Source organism: Urocampus carinirostris, chromosome 4 (genome assembly GCF_059441175.1).
Source record: "Urocampus carinirostris isolate Australia breed hairy pipefish chromosome 4, RoL_Ucar_1.0, whole genome shotgun sequence".
In the NCBI taxonomy this organism is placed as follows: domain Eukaryota; kingdom Metazoa; phylum Chordata; class Actinopteri; order Syngnathiformes; family Syngnathidae; genus Urocampus; species Urocampus carinirostris.
In genome coordinates this window covers 390,725-416,449 of record NC_142352.1, presented here as the reverse complement: position 1 = coordinate 416,449, position 25,725 = coordinate 390,725, and the positions used below count along the sequence as shown (strand labels likewise).

Here is a 25,725-nt window from a genome sequence, read left to right as displayed (position 1 = left end):
AAGGCATCTGCCCCCTTTTGCAACCACGGAACAAAAAGAAGGAACCACCAGCGACACACTGTTCATCCCATTCGTGAATTATTATTATTGTTATGAAGTAATAAACTGAGCTATGCCCGCTATGCTCACAATGTCATGATAACTGATAGGACTCACCTGTGCCCACTCATTTGGGGCCAACCACTGCGGGTTCTGATTGGCTCCCTGTCCCTATTTGAACCCAGTCCTGTCTGTCCCCTGTTGTCAGTCCGTCTGCAAACCTGAGTGAATACTAGGCAAGCCTATTTCAACCCTGATTCCCACCTGTCCCGTTTTTGCTCTTGTCTGTCCTGTTTTGATCCTGACCACGTCTGCTCTCCCGTCCTGGCTTACGACCTTTTTTGTCCCCGAAGACGTCTACTCTCCCCTTGTGGCGTACGACTCGTTTCCGAACCCTGTTGTGGATTATTGGAGTCAAGTTGACATAAGGAGAACGCATTAGTTTAAAAAGGGATACTCCCGTCTAGTTTCTCCCGAGTGTAAATGTCAGCGAATGTTATTAATAATCGCCTTGGGCTGCCAAGGAATAAGTTTCTTCTTTGCCAAGTCCTTCTTGGCAGGGAACATGCGGTCAAGCCGACCTCAACAGTTCTCAGAAATTGGGAAAATCAAAAGAGCACAAAACATTCTGTCTGGTAGCATTCATTTTGAGATAAACACGTGCGTCATCGCGAGGGGGACGGGCAAAAGTAATACGAGATGTTGTATTAGGATCTAAAAAGCCAATTGTCTCTAAAGATGAATGAGACCTCGGTTTTGTACGCTGATGAAGATCATTAAACAAGCTCTCCCTCTCACGCCACGACTCCCTGCATCTTGTTTTACATATTTTGGGGCATATTGCTCGGGCTGCTCCACGATACCCCGACCACGCCTTGCTCTCCCAGTCCCGGCTACCGACCCTTTTTTCGTCCCCGACACCGCCGTCGCTCGCTACGGAAGATCCACTTCCGTGTTCGGATTACAATTTGAGTACGAGAGCGACTTTCTTCCCGCGTCCAGGAAGCATTTGGATCGCGGGCGCTGCCCTTCCTCTTTCTTTCCATAAAATTGTGAGAAAACGTTACGCTAATGGGTCTACCCTGCGTGTTGGCCGTGACACACGGACGACAGCGTTTTTCAGTTCCGAGAGATGAACAGCCTCTCCAGATGTACACTAAAGAGGGAAATCACCAAAGTGTTAGCTTGTCAAAAAACATGATTAATTTGTCTTAGTGTGCAGAGTCATGATTTATGCTCGTTTTGATGAAATTGTCCCGGTCTAGAAAACCCAATTTAGTCCAAACCCAGTACCTTAGGAGGAACACACACAGAGGTTTCAAATGACACGCTTACAGCGGTCATTGACGTTACCAGAGGTTTAAAAGCAGGCGCCAGCCAAAGTCCACCTTGCTCTCTTTTTCCTTCATGTGTCCTAAATGTGTGTGTTTGTCTGACACTTTTCTTCAAATCAACAAATGAACTGCAAAATCAATCATTTAAATGTCAAATAAAACGTACCTATCAAGTGTTTGCCATTCACAAAGACTCAAGTATTTCAGACTGATATGACATGAATGAATGAGACGGATAAAGTAATTCTTATGGTCGACCTCTGTCGTCCTGTGCTGGTTATCACCATCATTGCGGCATCACCCGCCCCCTTTGCCCTCAAGTTATATTCTAAACAGAAGGAAACTTAAACAGTTCCTGGAAAGCAATGAATTCTCTCTGTAACAAGTGCCGTCACGCGTTATAAACACAAATTTGTAACTGTACCTAAAGTAGGCTTGGGCGTATTTCCTCAGGGGTGTGTATTTCTAACCAGATGGTATCACGTTTCTCTGTTTCAAAAATGTTGGTACCGCCCAAAGGGGCGTTTTCTTTTCTTCTTTGTCTTTGTCCAACCCGTTGTGACTTCAATAAAATACAGTGTAGGGGGGAAGGGCTCCAGAGTGAAGGAGCGCGGCCAGAGGGACGAACGTGGGTAAATTCCTCCTCTACTGGCTCCTCCCCCTCTCCAACTGCCAGTTGTAAAAAGTCTAATGCCTGGTGTATTTTTTAGCGTTAGCCAATTTTTAAATAGCTCTCCCACATGTAAGAGGTCAATTTAGACCCCACAGTACCTTCGATCGTGGTGCGCTACTCTGCCAATTATTAAAAGCGGATCATAGATCGCGACATCCTCCGATGGCCAACTGTTCCTGACAAAATTTGTCTGTCGGCAAAACGAAAGGGTTGGCATTATTACATTAACCTACAATGTACAACTCAATGCAGTTACGGTGGCGCTGTCTCCACCACAGAGTACAAGTAGGTCAAGTCAAGTTTATTTGTGACGCCCTTAATCACAAAGAGTCTCAAAGGGCTGCACAGATCAAAGACTATTGCAAACTACAGACTATTATGACACCCTCTCCTCATCTAAAACATACATGAGGGCAAATAATTTTTCTCATGTAGATACTCTGAAATGAAAGCGTCAGTTTATGTGAGTAACTTTGCTTGTGTGTCATTGATAGCCAATGGTAGGCGGTACATGGGGTGGGGGGCGTGGCTTATACAATACCAACAAACTAACAGAAAATAAATAGGGCAAACGTGAGCACAGAATTGAAGCTAAAAGTGTTTTTTTTTGTATCTATGTTTTTTTTTTGCCCGGAGGAAAAAAAAGAGAAGATCTCGGACAGGAGTAAAAAATGAAAATCTTTGAGTTTTCTCGCTTTACCATGAGGTGCAAGGGTGAGCGGGTGGGTCCCCTGGCAGACATCTTTTCCCACAATCCCCTGCGGACGTATCGGACGGTGGTGCCGCCCAACTGGAAGTCGCCCGGGAGTTCGATCTTCCAGTCGCTGTTGATGGTCTGCCCGCCGCCGCCGCCATCTTTCAGGGCTGAGGGCCGTCAAAAGGGAAGTAACCTCTCCATTTCTTAAACTCTTTCGCATCATTCTCGTTTTTCTTTCAGGGCCATATGAAAAGGTGGGGTGCGGCATTTGAAAACTTAAGGCCGCAATCGAGTCAGAAGACGGCAGCAGAGTAACACATCGTGTACGTGCGTTTCTAAGACGCGCTCGAATGAACTCTTCTTTTTTCATCTTTTTGGGCGTTTGTTCCGTCCCCAACCAACGCCCGATAAAAGTCAAGTAAAAGCAACTGGGCGGAGTAGAAAATAAAGCATAAGGGCTCTTTGAACTCCGTTGGGCATTGTTAACACTTAATACGGATAATATCTAACTGTCATTTTGCGAGGACACTGTAAACTACGCACCCCACCTTGAAGCCCTTCTTAAGCACTTTCAAGGCCAATTTTCCGTTTTTTTTCCAGTACCGTGAAAAGAAGAAATCCAGAAATAATGGAAATTATATATCCATTATATGTGATATATAATCTTGCTTATGCACCGTAGGGCTGCAACGAATGATTATTTTCATCATCGATGAATCGGTCGAATATTTTATCGATATATCGATGAATCGTATTTCTTAAACCTTTTTTTCCCTCCTCTTTCTTCAAATCCTGAAGTTTTGAACAAATCGAAAAATAGTGCACGATATTCCAATATATGTTAGTCGATGATGCAATGTTCAATAAAAAAATATGAAAAAAAAAAAAACGTAAGAGAACTTTGGTGTTTTTTTTTTTTAAATAAAAAGTTTTGGCACCCTCTGCTGGATACAAGTGGTACTACAACCCTCAGCATCACAACGAAATTGCATGCACTCTTATTTGCATTGATCTCCCGTTCTTAGAGGCCCATAAATCGTGTGACGCTCAGCATTCGATGAGCTCCTCGGCCGCCGACGCTTTTAATCATCGATTTCTCGATGAGTTGTTGCAGCTCTGATGCAATTATCAAAACATGAATTGAAGATGTTGTGTAAATCGCAAATACATTCGGGGATCTTAACAATATGTGTGTAAATATTTAAGAGACAAATCTCTCCTCGTGTAGGTGTTGGGTAAATTCCTGAAGTGTACGCGGCCCCCAGGAAAACGGCGAGCTGCTCTTTTCTCCGCTTACCCGAGGCCCTCTTCAGCTCCACTCTGTTTTTGGATGGTGCGACCGTTCCGGACGGCGTATTGTATTTAGCGCGCATGCGTTGGGGAAAAGAGCAGTTTGCCGTTTTCCTCGGCCCTGCCCCGGTGAAAAAGACAGGAAGCCTTATTTAAAAGCGCCGTGTTTCAAATGTAGTCCAGAATTGACGGTACCGGCCGTCTAAATTCTTCTCGTGGTCGATTCGGGGCGTGTTTCTTGTCGTTTTTCGGGGAATTATCTTTGGTGACTCGTTTTTTGGACGTGGTTTGAAAATCTTTGTCTGCTTTTTGAGTCTGGGCCGTCTTTAGCCCTTTATTGGTTCATTGTCGTCGTTTTTCAGTCGTTTTCAGATTTTGTTTCGTTTTTCATCAGCGATTCCGAAGTCGTTTTTGGGTGGTTTTCATCATATTATGGGTTGTTTTTTGGGTGTATTTCTGGATGCGATCTTTGATCTTTTTTGTGTTTTTTTGGGGGTATCTGGATAAATCGGCAAAAAATGTTCAACGACGTAAAAATTCGAAATCAAGTAGCGTCAAACCTCCTTTTTTGCTCCCGTTACGAATCGTATGAATAATGTTCGCTAAAACGTGGACCTATTTCTCTGGAAGGGCATCATAAATGTATTTATGGAATTGTGGGTTTTGTTTTCTTACCCAGGAAGCTGTGCCAGGGTTGGTCCTCCACCACCTTGATTCTTTGCGCTCCGGCGGGAATGACGGCCGCTTCCATGTAGCCTGCAGAGGGCGCCAAATACAGTGGTACCTCTACTTCCCAACGTCTCTACGTACAAAAGTGTCAGGTGACGAAGTACCCAAACAGGAAAATATTGCCTCGATTTACAAAGTCAAATATACAGTATGTGCTGCTATTAGCCGCTTCCAACCAACTGGTGATCGCTTCAAATCCGCCCGGCGACACGATGCGCACGCGTCCATCCCAGCATGCTCTTGTCAGGGAGGAGGACGCGGCCATCATTCGTTCAGCTCAAATGAAAGACATTTTGGCAAAATTCGGTAAAGTCTCGGAATTTGTGGTACGGGATCACCCGGAAAAAGTGTTGACAAGTCGGGCATTTCCGACCGATTCGCTAAAAGCGGACGTCGGTGGATCAGTTTTCCAAGAAACGAAAAAAGAATATTTGTATCATTTCCTTTATTCTTGGTTTTTTGACATGACGTGCCTCTGGTTTTATGTTTACAACGCGTTTGTCTAAAATGATAATACATTTGTCTCATGTTCCGATGCTCTTTTATGGGGCTTGGAACCCATCAGCGCATTTATATTCAAGAAGCGTCTCTACTGATCAAGTTTTCAGTTGACGAAGCAACTCCCGGAACCAATGAAATTCCTAAGTAGAGGTACCACCGTATGGGGAGGGACGGACGCGAAAGCGCCCCCTATGGCGAAGGCCCGTATCCTACCCATGCCGCCGGTGTGGTTGAAGCCCCCTCGGACCAGGGCGCAGGAGCGTCCGTCCCCGTTGCAAACGCCGCAGACGTCCTCCTTGGACGAGGAACCGATGACGCCGTCGCAGCCGATTTTCTGCCGGACGGCAAAAAAGGGAAAAAGGAAATTGAGCTCCCCCTCATTCTTTGGCGCTTTCTCTTTCAGAATGCTGAGTCGATGAGTGTGAAATCAGGTGTCACGATCCTGCATCTACTATTCGCCTCTGTGGGTTTCCTGTCTGCTTGAATCAGGTAGGAGTCAGAGACGCACGGGAACGGCCGGAGTATTATGAACAAATATACCGAAGAGCAGGTTAAAGAAGGAGCGATGATGCCATAACGTAGGATCTCAGATCAAGTACACCGAGTTCAATGTTTGGCAAAAAAACCGAGAAAAAATCCCTTTATCACAATTGTATGATTGATGATTGGGAGCAGCAGTAGCTCAGGAGCTAGAGCGCTTGTCCAGGTCGCGGGTTCAATGCCTGGCCCTTCCGAGTTAAATGTGGAAGTGTCCTCGGGCAAAACACTGAACCCCCCATGATAACAATAAGCAGCTAGGTAGGTGCCATGCATGACTGACGCCGCTATCAGTGTGTGCGTGAATGGGTAGAGTGTGAAATACATTGTAAAGCGCTTTGGGAGGCCTTCAGTGACTTGAAGAGCGCTATAGAAATGCAGACCATTTACCATTTACTCGTTACCATGTAGCCGTTAGCATCTACTCGTTAGCATGAAGTTGTTAGCATAGCGCAGGAGGTCAAGCGCTCGTCTCAGAAAGAGACGTCGCATGTTCGATTCCCGGCCCTTCCGAGTTTAATGTCCGAGTGTCCTCGGGCAAGACACTGAACCCCCAATGATAACAATAAGCAGCTAGGTAGGTGCCTTGCATGACTGACATTGTAAAGTGCTTTGGAAGGCCCTCAATGACTTCAAAAGCGCTATTTAAATGCAGACCATTTACCATTTACTCGTTACCATGTAGCTGTTAGCATAGCGCAGGAGGGCAAGCGCTCGTCTCGGACCGAGACGACGCATGTTCAATTCCCGGCTCTTCCGAGTTAAATGTCCAAGGGTAAGCAGGCAGGCCCTTTGCATGGCTGACGCCGCTATTGTTGTGGTTTATTGAAGTCGAGCTTGACATAAAGAGAACACATTACTTTAAAACGGGAAATTCCAGGTTTGTTTCTCCCGAGTTTAGACATCAGCGAGTGTTATTAATTAAAACACCAACTTGGTTTGGATTAGCTTGCGAAATAACAACATTCCCCTGGCAAGCCGACTCCAACGATTTTCTTAACTTTGGAGAATCGGAAGAGGACGAAAACATTCTGAAAAAACATTGTCAATTCCTGGAAATGATGAATATTGAGGAAAAAACAAGTGCGTCATCGCGAGGGGACGCGCTAAGTAACATCAGATGTTGTCTGAGGGTATAAAAAAGCTGATTGTCTCTTAGAGGAACGAGAACTCTGTTTTGGACATTGACGAAGATGAATAAACGGCTCTCCCTCTCCCGCCAAGATCTCCCTGCATCTTGTTTTTATGTTTTGGGGCGAGGCAATAAGGTATGCTATGAAACTATCGGTGTGTGATCGGGGGCGTGAACGGGCACGTTATAAAGCACGACGGGAGGCGTTCCGTGACTCGAAACGGAGCGCATTGACCACCTTATCCGACATTACCTGGCACCTGCCGTTGACGCAGAGGTCGGACTCGAAGGGTCCGCAGGGGGTGCCGTCCATCACCCTGTCGGCCGTCGCCACGGCGACGTCGCCGCCCACCGGACTGCAAAACAACACGCACGGCTTCTCTGAGCGCGCACACAAAAACATAAAGACGCGGATCAAGATGTCTTCTAGCCCTCTCCTACAACCGGACACACACACCAATCGGAAAGTGGCGTCACCGTCGTCGACGACGGCCGTCAGGACGGCGTTCTTTTTGTGCTCGGCGTTTTGGCGCTGGAAGGACAAACACTGGAGGTCCCGGAAGCTCGGCGCCCCCTTGGGGCAGGGAGGACCGTCGCAGGCTTTGTGCTCCACGCTGGCCTTCTGGCACGCCTGCCCGCCGGGACCCGGCCTGAGACACAAACGCATCAAAGGTGAAGAGAACTTTTCAGTCTTTGTATCGCTGACGTCGTCCCCGCGGGGCGGCATTTTAGGCTAAACGCTAACAGGTTTACCTATTTTGTGCAAAAGTGGTGGGGAATAGGCCCAAATAGTGTTGGATGGATGGGGTGAAACGTGCTCTGGATGTGAGCTCTGTTCATTTAACGGATGCGAGAGTAGGTGCTAGGGATAAACGAGAATGGCGAAGGATTATCGAGAATGACTGTTATGGACGCATATGATGCGCAGGGGGTAAACCAACATATGCTGTCCGGCCTCTCTGCTGATTGCTGGTTGAATGGCAGAGCCACTCATCCCCTGTTGTGCTGTGGGTTTAATGTTCTGTGTCAGGTTGGGAAGAGCGAAGGGCAACGGATGTTTGGTGAATGTGAGTGTGTTCTTAACTCTCGTCACCTTCTACTATTGGGATAAATATAGACAGAGATAGATCGAAACTATTGTTGTAGTATTACTATTGGATATCATGGTCAAGATAGCTCAAAGCACAGCCGCCGGTGACTTCCATCTTCCTCCACGCCAGCGAGACATGGACTCTCACGGCAAAACTGTACAAGAAAATCCAGGCCGCGGAGATGACAACTTCTAGGCATTAGCTACCTAGCCCAAGGGACAAACCAAACCATCAGAGGGCACGTTGGACCCCACCAAGAACTGTTGTCAACTGACAGAAACTTGAGTGGTATGGTCATCAGGACTGACCAAGAACATTCTCCAAGGCACAGTCCAAGGGGGTAGAAGAACTGGGCCCATAACGTCAAGGAATGGAATGGTGCCAACTTTGCAACGACCCAAACGGAGAAAGCTGTCCAGAATTGTTGGATCCGTCAACCGTGAACCGTGAGTATTACTATTATGTTTTTGTAGTATTACTGTAGTTGTATTTTGATAGATAGACTGAGAAAGAGAAGGAGTGGCGCTGACCGGCCTTTGCCCCCCTAGGGGCAATGGAACTCAGAGAAGCCCGTACCCGTCAGGGCGGACCAGAACAGAGCAGGAGACCCCAGAGCGTTCGTACAGTTCTTTATTTGGGGAAGCGTAAGGGTTAGCGGGAGACGTGATCAATCGTAGCGTGGGACGAAGGCAGGTCGAGTTTACCAGGACTGAAGAGAAGATCGTAGCGAGTCAAACGGGGTAAAAAGTATCCTCCCACCAAGAGTGGCCACAGACCAGAAGAAGAAGGTCCAGGGTGCAAGAAAGGATGTCTTTTGTTCCTGTGAGGTAAACCAAAATATAGAAAGCGTAGCAAACTGTTTTGGGGCGGCAGTATCTCAGGAGGTAGAGCGCTCGTCTTGGGATCAAGGGATCCCAGTTCGAATCCCGGCTTGTCCGTGTTACATGCCGAAGTGTCCTTGGGTAAGACACTGTACTCCCAATACTCCCAATACCCCCAATAAGCAGGTTAGCGCCTTACATGGCTGCACAGATCACGGCCGCTATTGGGAAATGTGAAGCACAATGTAAAGCGCTTTGGGAAGTCATTGACTTGAAAAGCGCTATAGAAATGCAGTTCATTTCATTTCATTTTGGTGCATAGACTAATATTTCAACAATGACTGTTGTCGAGTCAGCTTGCATAAAGAACGCATTAGGATACTAAGAGGGGAAATTCCAGTTTGTTTATCCAGAGTGCAAATTTAAGCGAATGTTATTAATGATCGCCTTGGGCCGCCAAAAGAAAGGCTTCTTCTTTGCCAAATCTTCTTTGCCAGGTCGAGCCGACCCCAATTAATTCTTGGAAGTTAGATAAAGATTACAAAACATCCTGTCTGGTGGCGTGCATGTACACGTCACGTGCAACGGGGACGGGCGAAAGTAATACGAGAACGTTGTATTAGGATATAAAAAGCCAATTGTCGCTGAAGACGAACGAGACTTCGAGATTTCTATTGCTGAAGTGAAATAAAGGAAGTCTCCCTGCCACGCCAAGACTCCATTGTACCTTGTTTTTCAAGTATTGTGGGGGAAATTGCTCGGGCTGTTTCCACAATATGACACGCTGTGAAACAATTCCAGATCCTCTAAATATTTGAAAGGCGGGTGAATACTATTTATCTGTACTTCCATTCCTGCTGCAGACTTTCTTACCCGAGATTCCCACACGCTGCCTTTTCTTCTGTTAATTGGAAGCGCGCGCGACTCTATTTGGATATGTTCTCTTCGTCGATTATTTGTTCAAATCATCGATGAACCATCCAAACATTGTTCCACGGCGGAGAGCCAGCTGACCTACGTTGTGTCAGTGTGGCACTGGAGCTGCGCACTCGCGGGCAGGAAGAGGCTGCAGAGGGTGACTAACGCTGCGCACAAGATCATGGGCAACCCCTGTGGTGGTTTATTGGAGTCGAGCTTGACATAAGGAGAACACAAAACGGGAAATTCCAGGCTTGTTTCTCTAGAATTTATAATGTCAGCGAATGCTGTTATCGCCTTGGGCTGCCAAGTAATAACATTGGCTTGGCGTGGAGCAAGCGGTCAAGTCAGGAATTTGGATGTGTCAGGCTGAACCCAACGATTTTCTTGGAAATTGTGTAACTTTGGAAAATCGAAAGAGGACGAAAACGTTCTGGGGGAAAAACATTGTGTCTGGTAGCGTGCATTTTGAGATAAACACGTGCGTCATCGCGAGGGGGACGCGCTAAGAAACATGAGATTTTGTCGGAGGATATAAAAAGCTGATGGTCTCTTCGACGAATGCGGACTCTGTTTTGAACTCTGACGAAGATAAATAAACGGCTCTACCTCTCCCGCCACGATCTACCTGCATCTTGTTTTTATGTTTTGGGGCGAGGCAATAAGGTCTGCTCCGAAACCCTTGACTGACTTGAATAATCCCAGATGTCTGAACGCAGCAAAAGGCAAGGACGTGACTCACTTCCAACTGTGCAACGGATCCATTGTATATGTACAATATGTGGGGGGGGGCTTTGAATTTCATGACACTAAGCAGGTAATGGCATGAAGTGCGTGTGTACTTTTGGAGTATTTCTGCGGTATTCCCTTACTTTTTAACACCTACAGGGGCGAACCGGCCCGAAGGTGCCGACTTACGGGGGGTTGTCGCATTTGCGTTGTCGGAATCGAACGCCGGTGGCGCAGGTCCGGCTGCACGAGCTCCAGGAGCTCCACCGGCTCCAGTCGCCGTCCGCGTGCTGCGCTAGCGGCGTCTTGCTAACGCACTCGCCCCCGCGGCACCACTGGCGGGAAAAGGAAGGAATTGAGACGGTCGCGCAAAAGGAGGCGGGCGCACCGAGAAAATCACCTTGTCGGGTCCGCATTGGGTGCCGTCCAGGGGCGGGTCCAGTTTGGTTTTGCAGGAGGCGTCGCCCTCCACCAGGCACCACAAGCCCGTGCACATCAGGTGCTGCCATTTCGAAAAAGTTAGCGTTAGCCACCTTTGCGTTAGCATACAGTTGAGGACCTCTATCGAGAGAGCACTGTTTTTGAGCCACCAACTTATTTGGACTATTAGCTACATTAGCATTAGCATACAGGAAAAGACTTCTAGCTGGTTAATGCTGGTTTTTTTGACACTTTTAGCATTGACAGCTCTAAATAATATGCCATGTCTTGAGGTTCATTGTTTTTTGCCAAAATATGACTGGGTTAGCTCATTTGAAAACAATAGCACCTCGGTGCAAAGTTTTATCCCCTTTCAGTACCCTGCTCTCCGGATCCCCAGTTTCGAAGGCGTCACCTCCGTGTCGGCGCAGAAGGTGGCGTTGTTGCTGACAAGGATTTGGTCCCCTTGAGACCCTCAAAACTTGGACTTTATTTTTTGCCTACCCAAAATGTCATTGACATGGCATTTAATGGTGCAGGCTTCAATTCCCTGCTCTTGGTTTGGAAGTGAAGGATTTTATATAATTCTGACTATAAGGGATTTTTTACGATCAAATACAAATTACATTTAAATGCAAAAGATATTCAGTCGCTGAGCTGTGGGGCTGGTCATTGCGACCTAGTGAAGGATGATGTTTACAGAAAACAGCAGGAACTGGGACAAGGGCTGACACAAGAGGAGCCTCTGTGATGCATTGTTTTGATAAATGCTCTGCTGATATGAGTTTTTTGACATCGCGACGCCCTTCGGCGAGGAGGTGGTGAAGCTGGCACCTGGCGCGCCCGTGGGAGGAGTCGGCACGCCCACGGGAGGAGCCGGCACGCCAGCTTGCGAAAAGACGTGGGCAGAAGAACTTCAGGAGATCGGTCGAGAGGGACAATCGAGAGAGAGGCTCGACGAAGAGCGACACTCGTTCGGCTCATTCGATGGAATTCACTCAGTTAAATACTTGAAGAAATGAAATCTGCCCCGTGTGAAAATGTCGGCTGTTCTTGTCCATCTTTTCCCAGAAAGAAAGGAGCGTGCATTGTTAGGAGAATGAAGTTTGTGTTTGGTTAACGGAGTCAGATAACTCATTGGAACAATTTGGTAAAGGATAGATTTTGAATGGATTCATTTCCTAACAGAAGGCGTCACCTCCATGTCGGCGCAGAAGGTGGCGTTGTTTCCGAAGAGGATCTGGCACTGCTCGTCCACGCTGTAGTGCATGCCGGGCAGCTTAGGCGGCAGGCTCAGCGGGTACACGCCGCCGGCCGTGGTCTCTACCAGGCAAGCGCTCGACTCGGACCTGGAACACAGACCCAAAACCGGACCCGGACGCGGGAGTCTCCGAGTCAAACGAGGAACGTGACCGAAATGGCCGTACCGGGCAAGGGGCGGACTTTTCAAATGCCGCCGGGGAACGCTACAAAATTCAAGTGTGTGTGTGTGTGTGTGTGTGTACTTAGGGCTTAGGGTTAACCCTAACCATGTGCAGTAGTTTTGTAGTATTACAGTAGTTGCGTTTTTGCAGAATTTTTGTCGTTATTCTGTACTATTTTTGTAGTATTGCTGTAGTCGTATTTTTGGATTTTAGTATTACTGCAGTAGTATTTATGTGGTAATACAATACTATTTTGTAGTATTACATGAATGTTTAGGTGTGTCTGTTCTTGTAGTATTTCTGTCATTGTACTTTTGTAAAACCTGTATCACTTTTGTAGTAATACTGTAGTTGCTTTTTTGTATTTTTGTAGATATTCTGTAGTATTTCCGTAATAGTATTTTTTAATAATAGTATTACTGCAGTAGCATTTTTGTGGTAATACAATAGTATTTTTGAAGTAGTACTTTTATAGTTTTGTAGAAATTCTGTAGATGTATTTTTGTTCCTGAAATATTCTACTAGCATCTCTGTAGTTGAATTGAGTTGCTTTTCTGTTGCATTTTTGTAGTATTTCTGTAGTAGTATTTTTGGATTTTAGTATGACTGCAGTAGTATTTATGTGGTATTACAATAGTGTTTTGTAGTATTACATGAATGTTTAAGTGTATCTGTTCTTAAATGTACTTGTATGTAAAACTTCTGTAGTACTTTTGTAGTAATACTGTAGTTGCATTTTTTTGTATTTTTTTAGTTATTCTGTAGTATTTTTGTAGTATTACTGTAGTAGTATTTTTGTGGTGATACAATAGTATTTTTGAAGTATTACTATTATAGTTTTGTAGATATTCTGTAAATGTATTTTTGTGGTGTTTCTGTAGTATTGTGTCGTTTAATTTAGTTGCTTTTCTGTTGCATTTTTGTAGTAGTATTTTTGGATTATAGTATTACTGCAGGAGTATTTTTGTGGGATTATAATACTATTTTGTAGTAATACATGAATATCTAATGTGTGTGTGTGTACTTTTGTAGCATTATTGTAGTTTTATTTTTGGAGTGTTTTGTTGTGTTTCTGTAGTGTTTTGTATCATTCCCGTTGGTGATATTTGTAGAAATTCTGTGGTATTTTTGTGGTTGTTTTGTAGTATTTGTGTAGAGTTACTTGTAGTTGGACAAGTCAAACGCCACTAGGGCCGCAACAAACAATCGGTACAATGGATCGGAATGGATTCTACGGATTCGAATCGTATTTCAATATTAGCTTCGGCAATTCATTTCCTCCTCGGGCGATTCATCGGGTGCATCGGATCTCAGTGTGAAGTTGTAGGGTTGAAGTACCACTTTGTACCACCGGGTGCTTTGGCGCGCTCGATTTCTATCCGTCCGAAACGTCAACATTTGAATAGAAAAGGAAATCAAAAGAGTCGATTCTTAAAATAAGGGTTGCGGGCCTAAACGCCACGTGTAGTTCCGTAAAGCAAATCGAAGTCACAGAAAACCTAACAAATCATTATCGAGATTAGCGGCGATCCCTCGCTGTATCACAGTTTTGCTACTTTGCCGATGTTCATCCTGATTGGCTGAACACTGGCCCCGCCCCCTGCTCCGCCCGCACATCCGTAGCTTGCCGGTCTACGTTGTACAGGTACGTAAAACGACTCGACCGACATATAATACGGGGGTTTGCGTTTCAGTTGTTTCAAGTCACATTTCTTTGTTGTTTTTTGGGGTTATTTTTTGGGCTCCTTTTGTAAAGTAGGCTTGGGCGTATTTCCTCAAGGGTGTGTATTTCTAACCAGATGGTATCACGTTTCTCAGTTTCAACATTGGTACCGCCCATAGGGCGTTTCTTTTCTTTCTTTGTCTTTGTCTTACCCGTTGTGACTCTAATAAAATATAGTGTAGGGGGGAAGGGCTCCAGAGGGAAGGAACGCAACCAGAGAGAAGAAGGCGGGTAAATTCCTCCTCTCCTGGCTCCTCCCCCTCTCCAACTGCCAGTTGTAAAAAGTCTAATGCCTTTTTTAGCCAATTTTGAAATCGCGCTCCCACATGTAAGAGGTGGATTTAGATCCCACACCTTTTTACAGACTCTCGTGCCTTCGGGCTTTAAATACAAGACGCGAAACCGGCGCCGGGATTACATTTTGAAAAGAGGCGGGGCCGGAGGCGCGCCGGCCAATCACCTGAGGAATATCCGCAGGTCGTCTCGGCTGCAGGAGGACCAGGATAGGTCGCTGGGGTTGCGTCCTTTCACCCATTCGCCGGACATGATGTAGGCGTGGCCGACGCAGGAGGCGTGGTCGTCGTCGTGGCTCATGCCCATGCTGCGTACGAAAAGGCGCGCCGGTGACGCCGGCTCCCGATCGGCCCGCCCCGCCGCCGACCCCGCCCACTCACGTGTGTCCGAGCTCGTGAGCGACGGTGAAGGCTAAATTCAGGCCGTTGTCCTCGGCGAGCACGCATTTGCGTTTGGCGCTGCAGGCCCCGCCCAGGTACGCCATACCTGACGGACAAGCATCGAAACTTTGGTCAATTTTGAGGATCTCGGCGACCGAAATGTCAAGAGAAGGAAACTGTAGAAAAAAGAACTTGGCGACGTTGGCTAGCACGAGCGGCTGCGGAAGGCAAGTGACAATGAAGGACAAAGCAGGAGCAGCTAAAGATCACCGCTAGCGATGAGTCACAGCCTGCGGCTGACCCGAGTGGCTAGAAAAGGAAACAATGGAAAAAAGGGGGAATAGTGAAGCTTACCGACAGTGTCGCAAGGTTCCTCCTTATGCACGCAGAAGTCGGTCCTAAAAACACAGCAAAAAAAAAAAGCATCGGGGTGGGCAAACTGCAGCCAGAGGGCCACGTGCAAGCTTTTCAATATGGCCGCCAAACCAAAATACTCAAATGTAAGGATCATACAACGGGGGCGTCAAACTCATTTTAGCTCGGGGGACACACGCTAGGACAGACATTCTCACGGGGGCCGGACTAGTAAACGAACGGCATATGATGTGTGCCTTGGATGGAGGCTTGGGGGTCTTTGAGAGGCTCCCGATGAAATAATGAATCAGGGACGTACCCTTTTACAACAAAACGATCATTGCGGACTGTGTTGCTTCACTACGATTTTGGTTCTTCCAATTTCATGATTTCATGAAAGCAGGGGCGTCAAACATGTGGTCCGCGGGCCGAATCGGGCCCGCAGACGAATCGAATGAACCCGACGCTGAGAGAAGCACAAGAGAAAAATGAGCTGCAGTTTCAGATACGTGCACTTGATGTCGCTTAAGCCTGGCGCCGCTCACAAAGACACTTTAGCCGTATTTCTCTTTCTAGTTCAATCTATCCCCTTTTCTTCTTTTTCTTTAATCTATGTACTAGAGTGGCCCCGGTGAGATGAAATTTTGACCTTGTGGCCCCCGAGATCAAATGAGTTTGACACCCCTGATTTCAGATTTTTAAGAGCTGAATATGGAAATTTTGCATTTGGATATCCTATGCTTGTTTTAAATGAGGAAATGTCCCCGGGAAAGAATACAATCTTTTTCTAAAATCGTACGCCACAAGGGGTCCGCGGCTCGGCCGGCTCACCTGGTGACCAGCACGGCGGCGTCGACGGGCGGGGCTCGCCCCCCGGGTAGACGGTTGCCCCCCCGGTCGCGATGGCCGCCGAACTCTTGCTGCTGCCACTGGCAGAAACTCTCCAGCGAGCGCTGTCCGTGGTGGCTGACCTTCAGTTTCTCCTGAGGACCAAAAGATACCCGCGCTCGGTATCGGGATCGGCGGCGATACCGGAGCGTTTCGAACGGCGACGCGGACCGCCAATACGGTCAAGCGGGCGTGTCAAACTCGTTGGAGCTTGCGGAAAAAACATTCTGACTCGTAGATTGAAGAGAAAAATAAAGAGAGATTGAGACAGAAAGAAATGGAGAAAGACAAAGAAAGAGAGAAAAAAATAAAGCGAGAGAAAAAAAGAGCAAGAGAAAAAGAGAGAAAAAAAAAGGAAAATGAGAGATCAAGATCGCAGATTCCATTTCCAGCAATTCCAAGTTACATGAGGAAGTGTCCTTGGGCAAGACACTGAACCCCCCATGCCTTCGATAAGCAGGTAGGCGCCGCTATCGGTGTGAGAGCGCGTGCGTGAAGTACATTGTAGAGCGCTCATTTTGGGACCGAGAGTTCGTCGCAGGTTCGATTCCCGACTCCTTTCTTTTAAATGAGGACGTGTCCCTGGGAAGGACATCGAGCCCCTAATGTCCCCGATAAACAGGTAGGCGCCTTGCATGGCTGACTTTGGTGTGTGAGTGAATGGAAAAGAGTGAAGCATATTGTAGAGCGCTCGTCCCGGGACCAGGAGGTTGCAGGTTTGATTCCTGGTTTCTCAGAGTAAAATGCGAAAGGGTCCTCGGGCAAAACACCGAACCCTTGTACGGCTTACGCCGCTTTCGGTGTGAGAGTGCGCGTGCGAAGTATATCGTAGAGCGCTCGTGTCGGGACCGAGAGGTGGTCTCCGGTTCGATTTAAATGAGGAAATGTCCTCGAGCGAGGCATCGGATCTCCAATGCCCTAGATAAGCAGGAACGCACCCCGCATGTCTGCTATCGGCGTGTGAGCGTGTGTGTGAAACTGTAAAGCGTTTGGTGAGGTCTTCAGTGACTGGTTAGAAGGGCTTTCGCAAAACAGTCCATTTAGCATTTAGCAAAAAAAGCGGAGTGAGCAAAGAAAGATTTTTCAATTTGGAAGTTTGGAAGGATTTGGGGCGCTTTAGGGAATCGAAGAAGCCGAAGTGGGACTGACCGGGCGACTATGAAGCAGAAGCAATTTGGTGAGGCGGATGTTGATGAGAACGCCCAAACTTTGGTGCTGGAACATGTTGTACACCTGAAGCACAAACAACAAGCGCAAAATTTCAAAATAAGAGCACAAAAAAACAAATGTTCCAACCGGAACGGAAATAACCTCTAAAATATCCGATCAGAAGGAGAAGAATGATCCGCTGTCGGCTATTTTGCCCGTCTAATTTTTTTTTTTTTTTCTTAACGGCAAAAAAAAATCATCGACAGTCAAACCAGGAAAAATATTGACATTTATTTTGCCGAGACGAGATCTCCTCCTTTATGTTGAAAATGAGTTTTAAAGGTGCCGAGAATGAAAACCTCGATCTAGCAAAATGACTTTTGGTCCTAAAGCCTGCAAAATCAAGGAAATGCAGATTTTCCCTTCACTTGTTCAACTGTTGTCGTTTCGTTTCTTTTACCCGCCTTTTTTGGTGATTAAAAACAAAACCGAACGATCGGTTCGAGTACGAGAACTTCGATTGTCTCTTCTCCTTCGTCGGTGCGTCGGGGGGGGGCTCTCGGGTCCCCGGTCTTACCATGTTGACCACGGTGAGCAAGAACCTTTTGGCGGCCTCGGCGCCGTGGTAGCGGACCATGCTGGAGTCGGCCACCAGGAGGGTCTCCAGGGTGTAAGCCTCCCGGACGCTCGACGGCGCCCTCTTGCTGCGGACGTTCGCGTTCCTCCGCTCCGTTTCCTTCCCCGTTTCTAAACAAAGCGCTGAATTAGTGTCAGGAATTAATGATTAGCCTTTACTAAATTGTTGGAATGAGTTATCTGACTCCATGAACCAAACACGACAGACATTCACCCAACAATTGATGCGCGCTCGTTTCTTGAGGGAAAAGATGAACAGGAAAGCCGACATTTTCACACGGGGGCGGATTTCATTTCATTAATAATTTAACCAAGTGTACTCCATCGAAAACGAGCGAATTAGCGTCGTTGGCGTCCGTGGGAAGCCTTTTTCTCAAGTGCTTAAAATAATCATGGAATGATAAGAAATGCAATCGCATTGAAGATTCATTTTGCTCGTCTTGTATAATTTTAACGGCTCTTCTACAGTATGGCAAGCCAGCCGCGTCCTTGAGACTGGGCAGGAGGCGGCCGATGATCTTTTGGGCTGTGTTCATGCGGACGAAACCAGAAAAAAGGAAGCCAGTAAACATTGGATCACGGGCCGCAACCGGCCCACTGGCCAGACTATGGACGTGACCAAGGTAACTTGTGGTCTTTGCCCTGTGCAGCCCCTTTAGACTTGTGATGAAGGCCCAACCAAATAAATGAAATGAAATGAAATGATCTGCATTTCTATAGCGCTTTTCAAGGCAATGACGCTTTACAATGTGCTCCACATTTCCCAATAGCGGCCTTGCAGCCTTGTAAGGCGCTAACCTGCATATTGGGGGTATTAGGGGTTCAGTGTCTTACCCGAGGACACTTCGACATGTAACACGGACGAGCCGGGATTCGAACTGGGATCCCTCGACCCCAAGACGAGCGCTCTACCTCCTGAGCTACTGCCGCCCCAACCGGACTTGACTTGGCTGACAGGAAATCAGGCTCCATTTTAATATATAATAGAGGAGGTTGGACTTTCTTGTCTGAAGGCTTCTCTCCCTGTCCTCCTCGCAAGTTCCAATCCCGCGGATGTCGTCTTTCCTAACGGATTTTATACGATTAACTACAAAGTACACGTATTCAGTTCAATAAAGATATTCACTGACTGTGTTTTTATTCAAGGTAAATTAGAAGGTTAGGGTGTGTGGAATGCATCAGACGTATTTCCGATAACAGAAGTCCTGTGAGTGCTGACGGAGAAGGCCAGATGCACAAGGACAGACATCGGGTCGCCGCGGGTATGCGAAGATTGCGGAGCCCGGCCGACACGCCCTCATGCGAGGGGAAGACCAATGAGAGAAAGCTAACGTTAACTACAGATGACACATAGCACATAGCCAATAGGATGTCTTTTCTTTGTTTGTGAAATGTATAAATGATCCGGGGCAACGGGGAGGGGAACGCGGTCTCCTGTGGGCACACTTAGATCTGCTGTTAGGAATAATAAGAATCCGCCCCCGTGTGATCCTTCTGGTCATTTCTCTCTCAAAAAACGAGCGCGCACAATTGTTGGATGAATGTGGGTCGTGTTTGGTTAATGGAGTCAGATCATTCATTCGAACGATTTGGTAAATCGATAAATTCCCAACACTCCTTATTTGGAGCTTCGACTAAACTGGATAGCAGAGTTCTCATTTCTCAGGGACAGCGGAGGAGGGCGGGCGCGGGACGACTCACCTTGCGGGCGCACTCCCTCCGACAGGTGCCGGCGCCGCAGCAGATGCGGGCTTCGTGGGGGCCACCCCGGCGTGTCCCGCCGACGCTGCCGTAGGGGGCGCACCGACAGAACCTCTCCGCCCACGTGGATCAGCCCCGTCTGCCAAAAAGGAGAAACGGGAGCTTGAGGGTTCGCCCGCCTTTCTCGATAAGCGTAAACGAGGGCAGCGAAGAATGGAGTCGAACCCCGAACGTCAACGTACCAATCCTCCACAGACGGTGACGGAGACCAGAGATCCCGGTCTGTCCAGGACGGAACCCGAATAGAGGCAGAGGCTGTCGCGCGCCACCCGCCGCCGGTCCGGCGAGGCTCTCCCGGCCCGGTGCTCTTCTAGCAGCAAATGAGAGGGCAGGGGTCCGCCGCCCCCCCTGGTGGCGAGGAGACGGAGGTTCTGCCCGAAGGCCGGAAGCGTCACCAGCAGGCGCTCCGGATCGCCTGGAGCCGAGCGCAGCACCGGGAAGACCTGCGCCGATTCTTCCGGATACGCCTCCATGCGCAGCGCGGACCCTGAGCAAACGCGCCATTTTAAATGGGAAATAAACTGCATCTGTGTAGCGCTTTAACCAGGCGCTGAAGACCTCCCAAAGAGCTTTACAATGTATTTCACACTTACCCATTCACACTCACACACCGACAGCCGAGTCCACCGTGCAAGGCGCCTACATGCTTATGGGGGACATTAGGGGTTCAGTGTCTTGCCCAAGGACATTTCCGCATTTAAATCAGAGGGGTGATGGGAATCGAACCTGGAAAACCTGTTCTTGGACTCACAGCGCATTAGAAACCAGGAAAGGGGTCGGAAGCCGTTTCACGTCAGTGTCCAGGTTTTTTGTGAGTATAGCCTAAACATAGTCAAAGGAAGACTGTTTGGAGTGAGAGTCCAATAGCCAAACCTGCCGATTGAGCTGATTGAGGCTGCGATCATGACCTTAAGCCAGGAGATGGTGAAAGAGAGTAGCCATTTTGAGCTATTATCTTGTGAATCTCGGCTTGGGACCCAAAGAGACCTTAGAATCACCACTGAGCCTGTCTAGTGGTCAGTTCTGCTGTGCTTAGTAACAGAGAAAACGAGAACGCCTAAGCGAAAGTACATCTTCGCAGATGAGCTGCAAAAGAAATTTCCCACATATCCTCCCAGTAGAAACAAATGGGAGGCGGAGCCTACTGTGCGCGAACGTGGACACAAAGAAACACCAAAAAGCTGCGCGTGGTGGAGAATTCTTCTGCTAAACTGACCGACTTCCTCGTAAGACCCGGGAAAACAGAGGATGCCGTCAACCCAGCGGGGCGTGGTTTGCATTTCACACTGTTAAAGACCACAACAGTTCTCGGTCCACAAATTGCACGAAAACCTCATTTCCAGACTCACACAAAAGGTTCAGTGGTGCGCTCACTAAGACCGAAGCCATCGTGAATGCCGTCATAGCTCCCCACTCAGTTGAAGTCGTTCGTGAAGCCCTCAGAGACATTCTCTACGGTGGCGTTTCTACGGACGGGAGACACCGTGGAGCAGTGTTATAATCCAGTACTGTCACAAGTCAGAAACGGAGACAGGACCCAGTAGCATTCGTTTACTCAGTTTTATTGATAAAGAGAGAGAGCAGGGCTTGCTTCCACGATCCGATGATCGACAGATAAGGGTAGCAGGTGGCTGGAACGCGGAAACGGCACTTCCGTGTCGAGCGAGGATAAACGTAGGCAGCAGGAATACTGGTCACTAGTCGGGACAGGAGAGCAAGGGCGGTATCGGGTCCAGAAAAGAGGTCGGTAACAGGTATCAGGCAGAAAACAGGGCAAACAGGTCGGTGGTCGGGATGGCAGAGCAGGGCAGAAACGGGTCCAGAAACAGGTCGGCAACACGTATCAGGCAGGAGAAAACAAGGCAGGAAAACGTTGGAAGGTATCAGCTTGCCTAGCTGGGAGCATAGGTTCGCAAACGGTCTGACGGCTTCCTCTTGGAAACCGGGGGTTAAAAAAGAGTCTTTGAACCAATCAGCGCTCAGAGCTGTTGGTGCCGTTTGGGCAGTCACAGGTGCCCCGAATCAGCAATCAAGTACTTTGACTGGAAGAAGCCAAATGAATTGAGATTAAAGACATACCAAATGAGACCGTCGCATAACATCTCATTAAAACATTGGCAAAAAACAAAGGGTCTGAAAAACGGATCGCATTTACTGGTGACAATGGCAACACAAATTTCGGAGGAGTCCGGCGTGATGAAGAGGGAAAGTATGTGCATGTTTGATTGGTGGGGGTTGTCTATCTACCTTGGTCATATTCCTTTAAGAGGGGTGACCGACAGCAAGACAAACACATACGATAACGAAGAAAAAAAAAAAAAGGAGCATAAAACACACAAACGTTTTTGGACCATGGACAACCCAAAAGCCCAAAGACCCAAACAAGTTAGGCACCTCGGCACAAGTTGGTCATGCTTTCGTCCCTCCAGATGAAACGGGACTCAAGAAAGCGGCCGTGTCACTCGGGTCGGGGTGACACAACACACTCTTGTTCAACAGCAGGGCCTGACAGCTTTCACTGGTTTACCCCTGCCGCATCATAGAACGCATCCAAACATCCCACTATCCTTTTACAACACCTCTCCACTCCTTCCTATCACCAACAAGAGCTCTCGCTTCCACTAGATTTAGACCTATTTCCCGCACCATCCATCCACGTCAATCGCAGCCTTCCTCTTGGTCTCCTTCTATTGACTTCTGCTCTGTAGATCCTATTCAACATTGGTTCCTCATCCATCCTCTCCATGTGTCCAAACCAACCGAGTACTCTCTTATCCACGCGCTTGCTCAGTTCCGCTACTACTCCAATTCTGTCTCTCATAATTTCATTTCTCAATCTATCTAATCCCTTCACTCCCAACATACTCCTTGAACACTTTATCTCAAAAACATTTAATTTCCTTCTCACCCTGTGGTGAGGGGCCCTCTCCTCACGAGAGGTAAGAGAATTCTCCCACCGTGGTCCGCGGCGTGACGTAAGAAGCGACTAAAGTGGAGGGAGCGAAGGGACTGGGAATCCTCTCCTCTCTATCTCTACTTCCTAAGAGACAGTTGCCCAGCACACATATTGAATATTTGCATTCATCGTGGGGCAGACGCCATAGATGTTGACCTTGAGAATGTGTAAAATCTACCAGCACTTCCATATTTACACAATGCACACTGAGAACCTGAAGGAGTACTGTGACTTTGTTGACATTGAATACAGAAGGATGCTTTCTCACAGTAAGACAAGGTCAAGGGCAGTCATTGTTTCAGTCATTGTTTCCAGACATTAAGAGGACGATACAAATAATTAAAAGGCATTCTTTCTGTCTCAGCAAAAGCCAACCATAGTGATCCAGAGGTTTTTGGAAAATAACTTCAGTGAGATCGACCTCTGGCACATGCACTCACTTATGTCTGTGTTCCAAACCCTCATTCGAGAAACGGAGGCGAAGACAATTCTGAACAAAAGCCACGCCGTTCTTCATGAACGCAAGAGCAGCAACTTCTTGTCTCTTCAAGTTAAGGGACTGCTGGCACAAAAGCGCAGCGACGGACTTGGTGAGGGGCTGTGACCCGTTCTGTGCCGATGTGCAAGGCCGGTACGGTGCATGTCTGGACTATCTGGAGAAGTGGATGACTCCCATGGAAGAGTTCTCAACATTTATGTGGATGGATCTGAGTGAGCCACCAGATGGTGGAGGCCTGCATCCAGTACCTAGGAGAAAAGGGGGTGCCAAGTGATAATGGGAAGTGTTTTGACCAGGTCACCAATCTGAGGAAATCCACAGAAAGGTGCAACAGTGATGAGGAGTTGCGAGTGCACTAGAAGTGGACCAAATAGTTTAGGAAGGCCAAAAGCATCGCATGTTATTCAGAGCTCCTGAAGATTGCACGGTTCGTCTTTGCACTTCCTTCTCATCATGCCGATGCTGAGAGGGTTTTCTCATTGATGCAGAGCCGGTGGACCAGTGAGAGGAACAGGGTTTCTGTCATTGAAGGGGATTCATTCATCCATCCATCCATTGTCTTCCGCTTATCCGGGGTCAGGTCACGGGGGCAGCAGCCTTAATAATAATAATAATAATAATAATTTCCTTGTATTGTCATTCTGTGTAACAATGTACACAGAACGAAATGTCGATTGCATCTGACCCGATGCAGCCGCAGCCAAGAGAGGGCGCCGCCGACCACTTTTTAAGTCTTAGGAATGACTCGGCCGGGGCGCGAACCCGAACCTCCCAGAAGGGAAGCCCAGACATCCCTATCCCCAGCCACCTCTTCCAGCTCATCCGACGGGATCCCGAGGCGTTCCCAGGTCAGCCCAGAGACATAGTCTCTCCGGCGTGTCCTGGGTCGCCCCTGGGGCCTCCTGCCGGTGGGACATGCGTCCAGGAGGCATCCTTATCAGATGACCGAGCCACCTCAACTGGCTCCTCTCAATGCGGAGGAGCAGTGGGTCTTTGTACAATTTCAAAGACACTCCTTGCAAAGACTTTCATACTTATTTGTTTAGGAATCGAAAACTTCTGGGAAAGGTCGGCTCAACGGCAAAATAAGGATTGGCAGACGAGGAAGATGAAGATGAAAAGCAAGAAGAATAAAACAGGGATGAGGAAGAAAAATAAAGGCTTTATTGACTGTTTTTGTTTGTTAATTTAGTATCATCGTGAGGCCACGGTTTAATTGACATCATTTCACAGAAAGGAGAAAAGAGTTTTTTGTTAAAGCTGGATGATCTACAGAATAAGTTTTATCGAGAACATGATTTCAGATCATTTTTACAATAAGAATTCAAAAGACAGCTATTATTTTGTTCAAGGTTTATCTGCTAATACAGAGAAAGCATATTTTTATAAGTATTTCATTCAAGTTATATACGTTATAATTGTTCTACTATTTTAAGAATAATAAAGTCTGTTGAGAAACCTCTGAGAATTTGAGTCTCTGGTTATTTCGTTATTATTTTGTAGTCAAACTAGATTTTCAATCCATATGGAGGAGGCTGACTGTAAGTATCTTTGAGTGAACTTCAAGTATATTTTAAGGATCCCAAGGCCGGGCCGAGTGTCCTCTTTTTTGGAAATCAGACCAGGGTCACCCTATCTCATGAGTCGAAAATTAAACAGATGAAGGAAATCCGCCATCTTTTTTGTTTACATTGGCCCCAACCGGAAGTGGGGCGTTCCCACCTCAAACTTTTCTCCAATCGAACGAAAGAATGATAGAATAGAGCGACAAGCCCCGCCTCTCATTAACAATCGTCCTTTACAATTTGTTCCTTTTCTTTTTTTTGTCACTTGAAAGAAAGAAAAAAGGACAAAAAATGACTAAAGATACCAATTACAGAACTTGTTTACTTTTAGGGCTCTCTTTGCAATAAAGGGGGCGACTGGTGACGTCACGCCGGCCTGTCAATCAATCCATCAATCGGACGCAAGTTACATGCCTTCGAGTAAGAATTAAACAAAACCAAAACGTTTTCAAGTTGTTTGCTGCTTCTCTACAGCGCATAAAGGACGTCGAGTCCTGGAGGACAACGTAATCCCTAACTTGGCTTTCGTCAAAAGTCGCAATTTAACAGAACTTACCGGCCATTTGCGCGCACAACAGCGCCACCAGCAGGCTCGACACACGCCGCATGCTGAAGCTGAGAAGCCGAGGAGCCGTGAAGCGGACCGGCACCCAGACCGCAACCGCAACCCGGACGGACGAAAGTCTTGGAACCGGCAAAAGAGTCCGCCACACTTTTGGGCTTTTTTCTTTTTCGGTTCAGTCCGCCATGGGCACGCCCACGACATCCAGCTCCGCCTTTTCGGGTTTAGGATTGGCCGACTGGGGCTTTGTTGCCGCGGCTTATAGGTCGGCTTGCTTGTCAATCACAGCAGGGCGGGAAGTGAAACCCTACACGTGCTTTGCGCCGGTCGCCTCCGAGGGAGGAAAAGGTGTCTTTTGCGCATGCGCATCATAACACGATATGGCCCGGCAGGCGTTTTAATCAGGACCCCCAACCAAACGGGTCAAAATATACATTCATCCATTATCTGCGCCGATTATCCTCAGTAGGGTCGCGGGGGTGCCGGAGCCCATCCCAGCCGTCTTCGGGCAAGGGACACAAAGATACACTAGCACACCTAGGGACAATTTGGAGCGGCCAATGAACCTGACGTGCATTTTTGGAATGTGGGAGGAAGCTGGAGTGACCGGAGGAAACCCACGC

At 47.6% G+C, this 25,725-nt stretch overlaps 1 protein-coding gene across 1 annotated transcript in view; it reads right to left on the bottom strand.

Annotated features, from left to right (window-relative positions):
* The window catches only part of adamts17 (ADAM metallopeptidase with thrombospondin type 1 motif, 17), a 35,645-nt gene extending 10,390 nt beyond the window's left edge, over positions 1 to 25,255 (bottom strand). Inside the window, exons 1-17 of the mRNA XM_088333113.1 lie at positions 25,097 to 25,255; positions 19,703 to 20,007; positions 19,461 to 19,599; positions 17,701 to 17,870; positions 17,124 to 17,207; positions 15,918 to 16,069; positions 15,087 to 15,130; positions 14,733 to 14,838; positions 14,519 to 14,659; positions 12,110 to 12,260; positions 10,892 to 10,993; positions 10,681 to 10,826; positions 7,410 to 7,582; positions 7,186 to 7,313; positions 5,477 to 5,597; positions 4,709 to 4,789; positions 2,747 to 2,910 (exon numbers count right to left, since the gene is read on the bottom strand). Of these exons, the coding sequence (XP_088189239.1) occupies positions 2,747 to 2,910; positions 4,709 to 4,789; positions 5,477 to 5,597; positions 7,186 to 7,313; positions 7,410 to 7,582; positions 10,681 to 10,826; positions 10,892 to 10,993; positions 12,110 to 12,260; positions 14,519 to 14,659; positions 14,733 to 14,838; positions 15,087 to 15,130; positions 15,918 to 16,069; positions 17,124 to 17,207; positions 17,701 to 17,870; positions 19,461 to 19,599; positions 19,703 to 20,007; positions 25,097 to 25,148 (2,259 nt within the window). The 5' untranslated portion in view covers positions 25,149 to 25,255. The remainder of the gene's footprint in view (positions 1 to 2,746; positions 2,911 to 4,708; positions 4,790 to 5,476; positions 5,598 to 7,185; positions 7,314 to 7,409; positions 7,583 to 10,680; positions 10,827 to 10,891; positions 10,994 to 12,109; positions 12,261 to 14,518; positions 14,660 to 14,732; positions 14,839 to 15,086; positions 15,131 to 15,917; positions 16,070 to 17,123; positions 17,208 to 17,700; positions 17,871 to 19,460; positions 19,600 to 19,702; positions 20,008 to 25,096) is intronic.
* Positions 25,256 to 25,725: the final 470 nt, after the last annotated feature.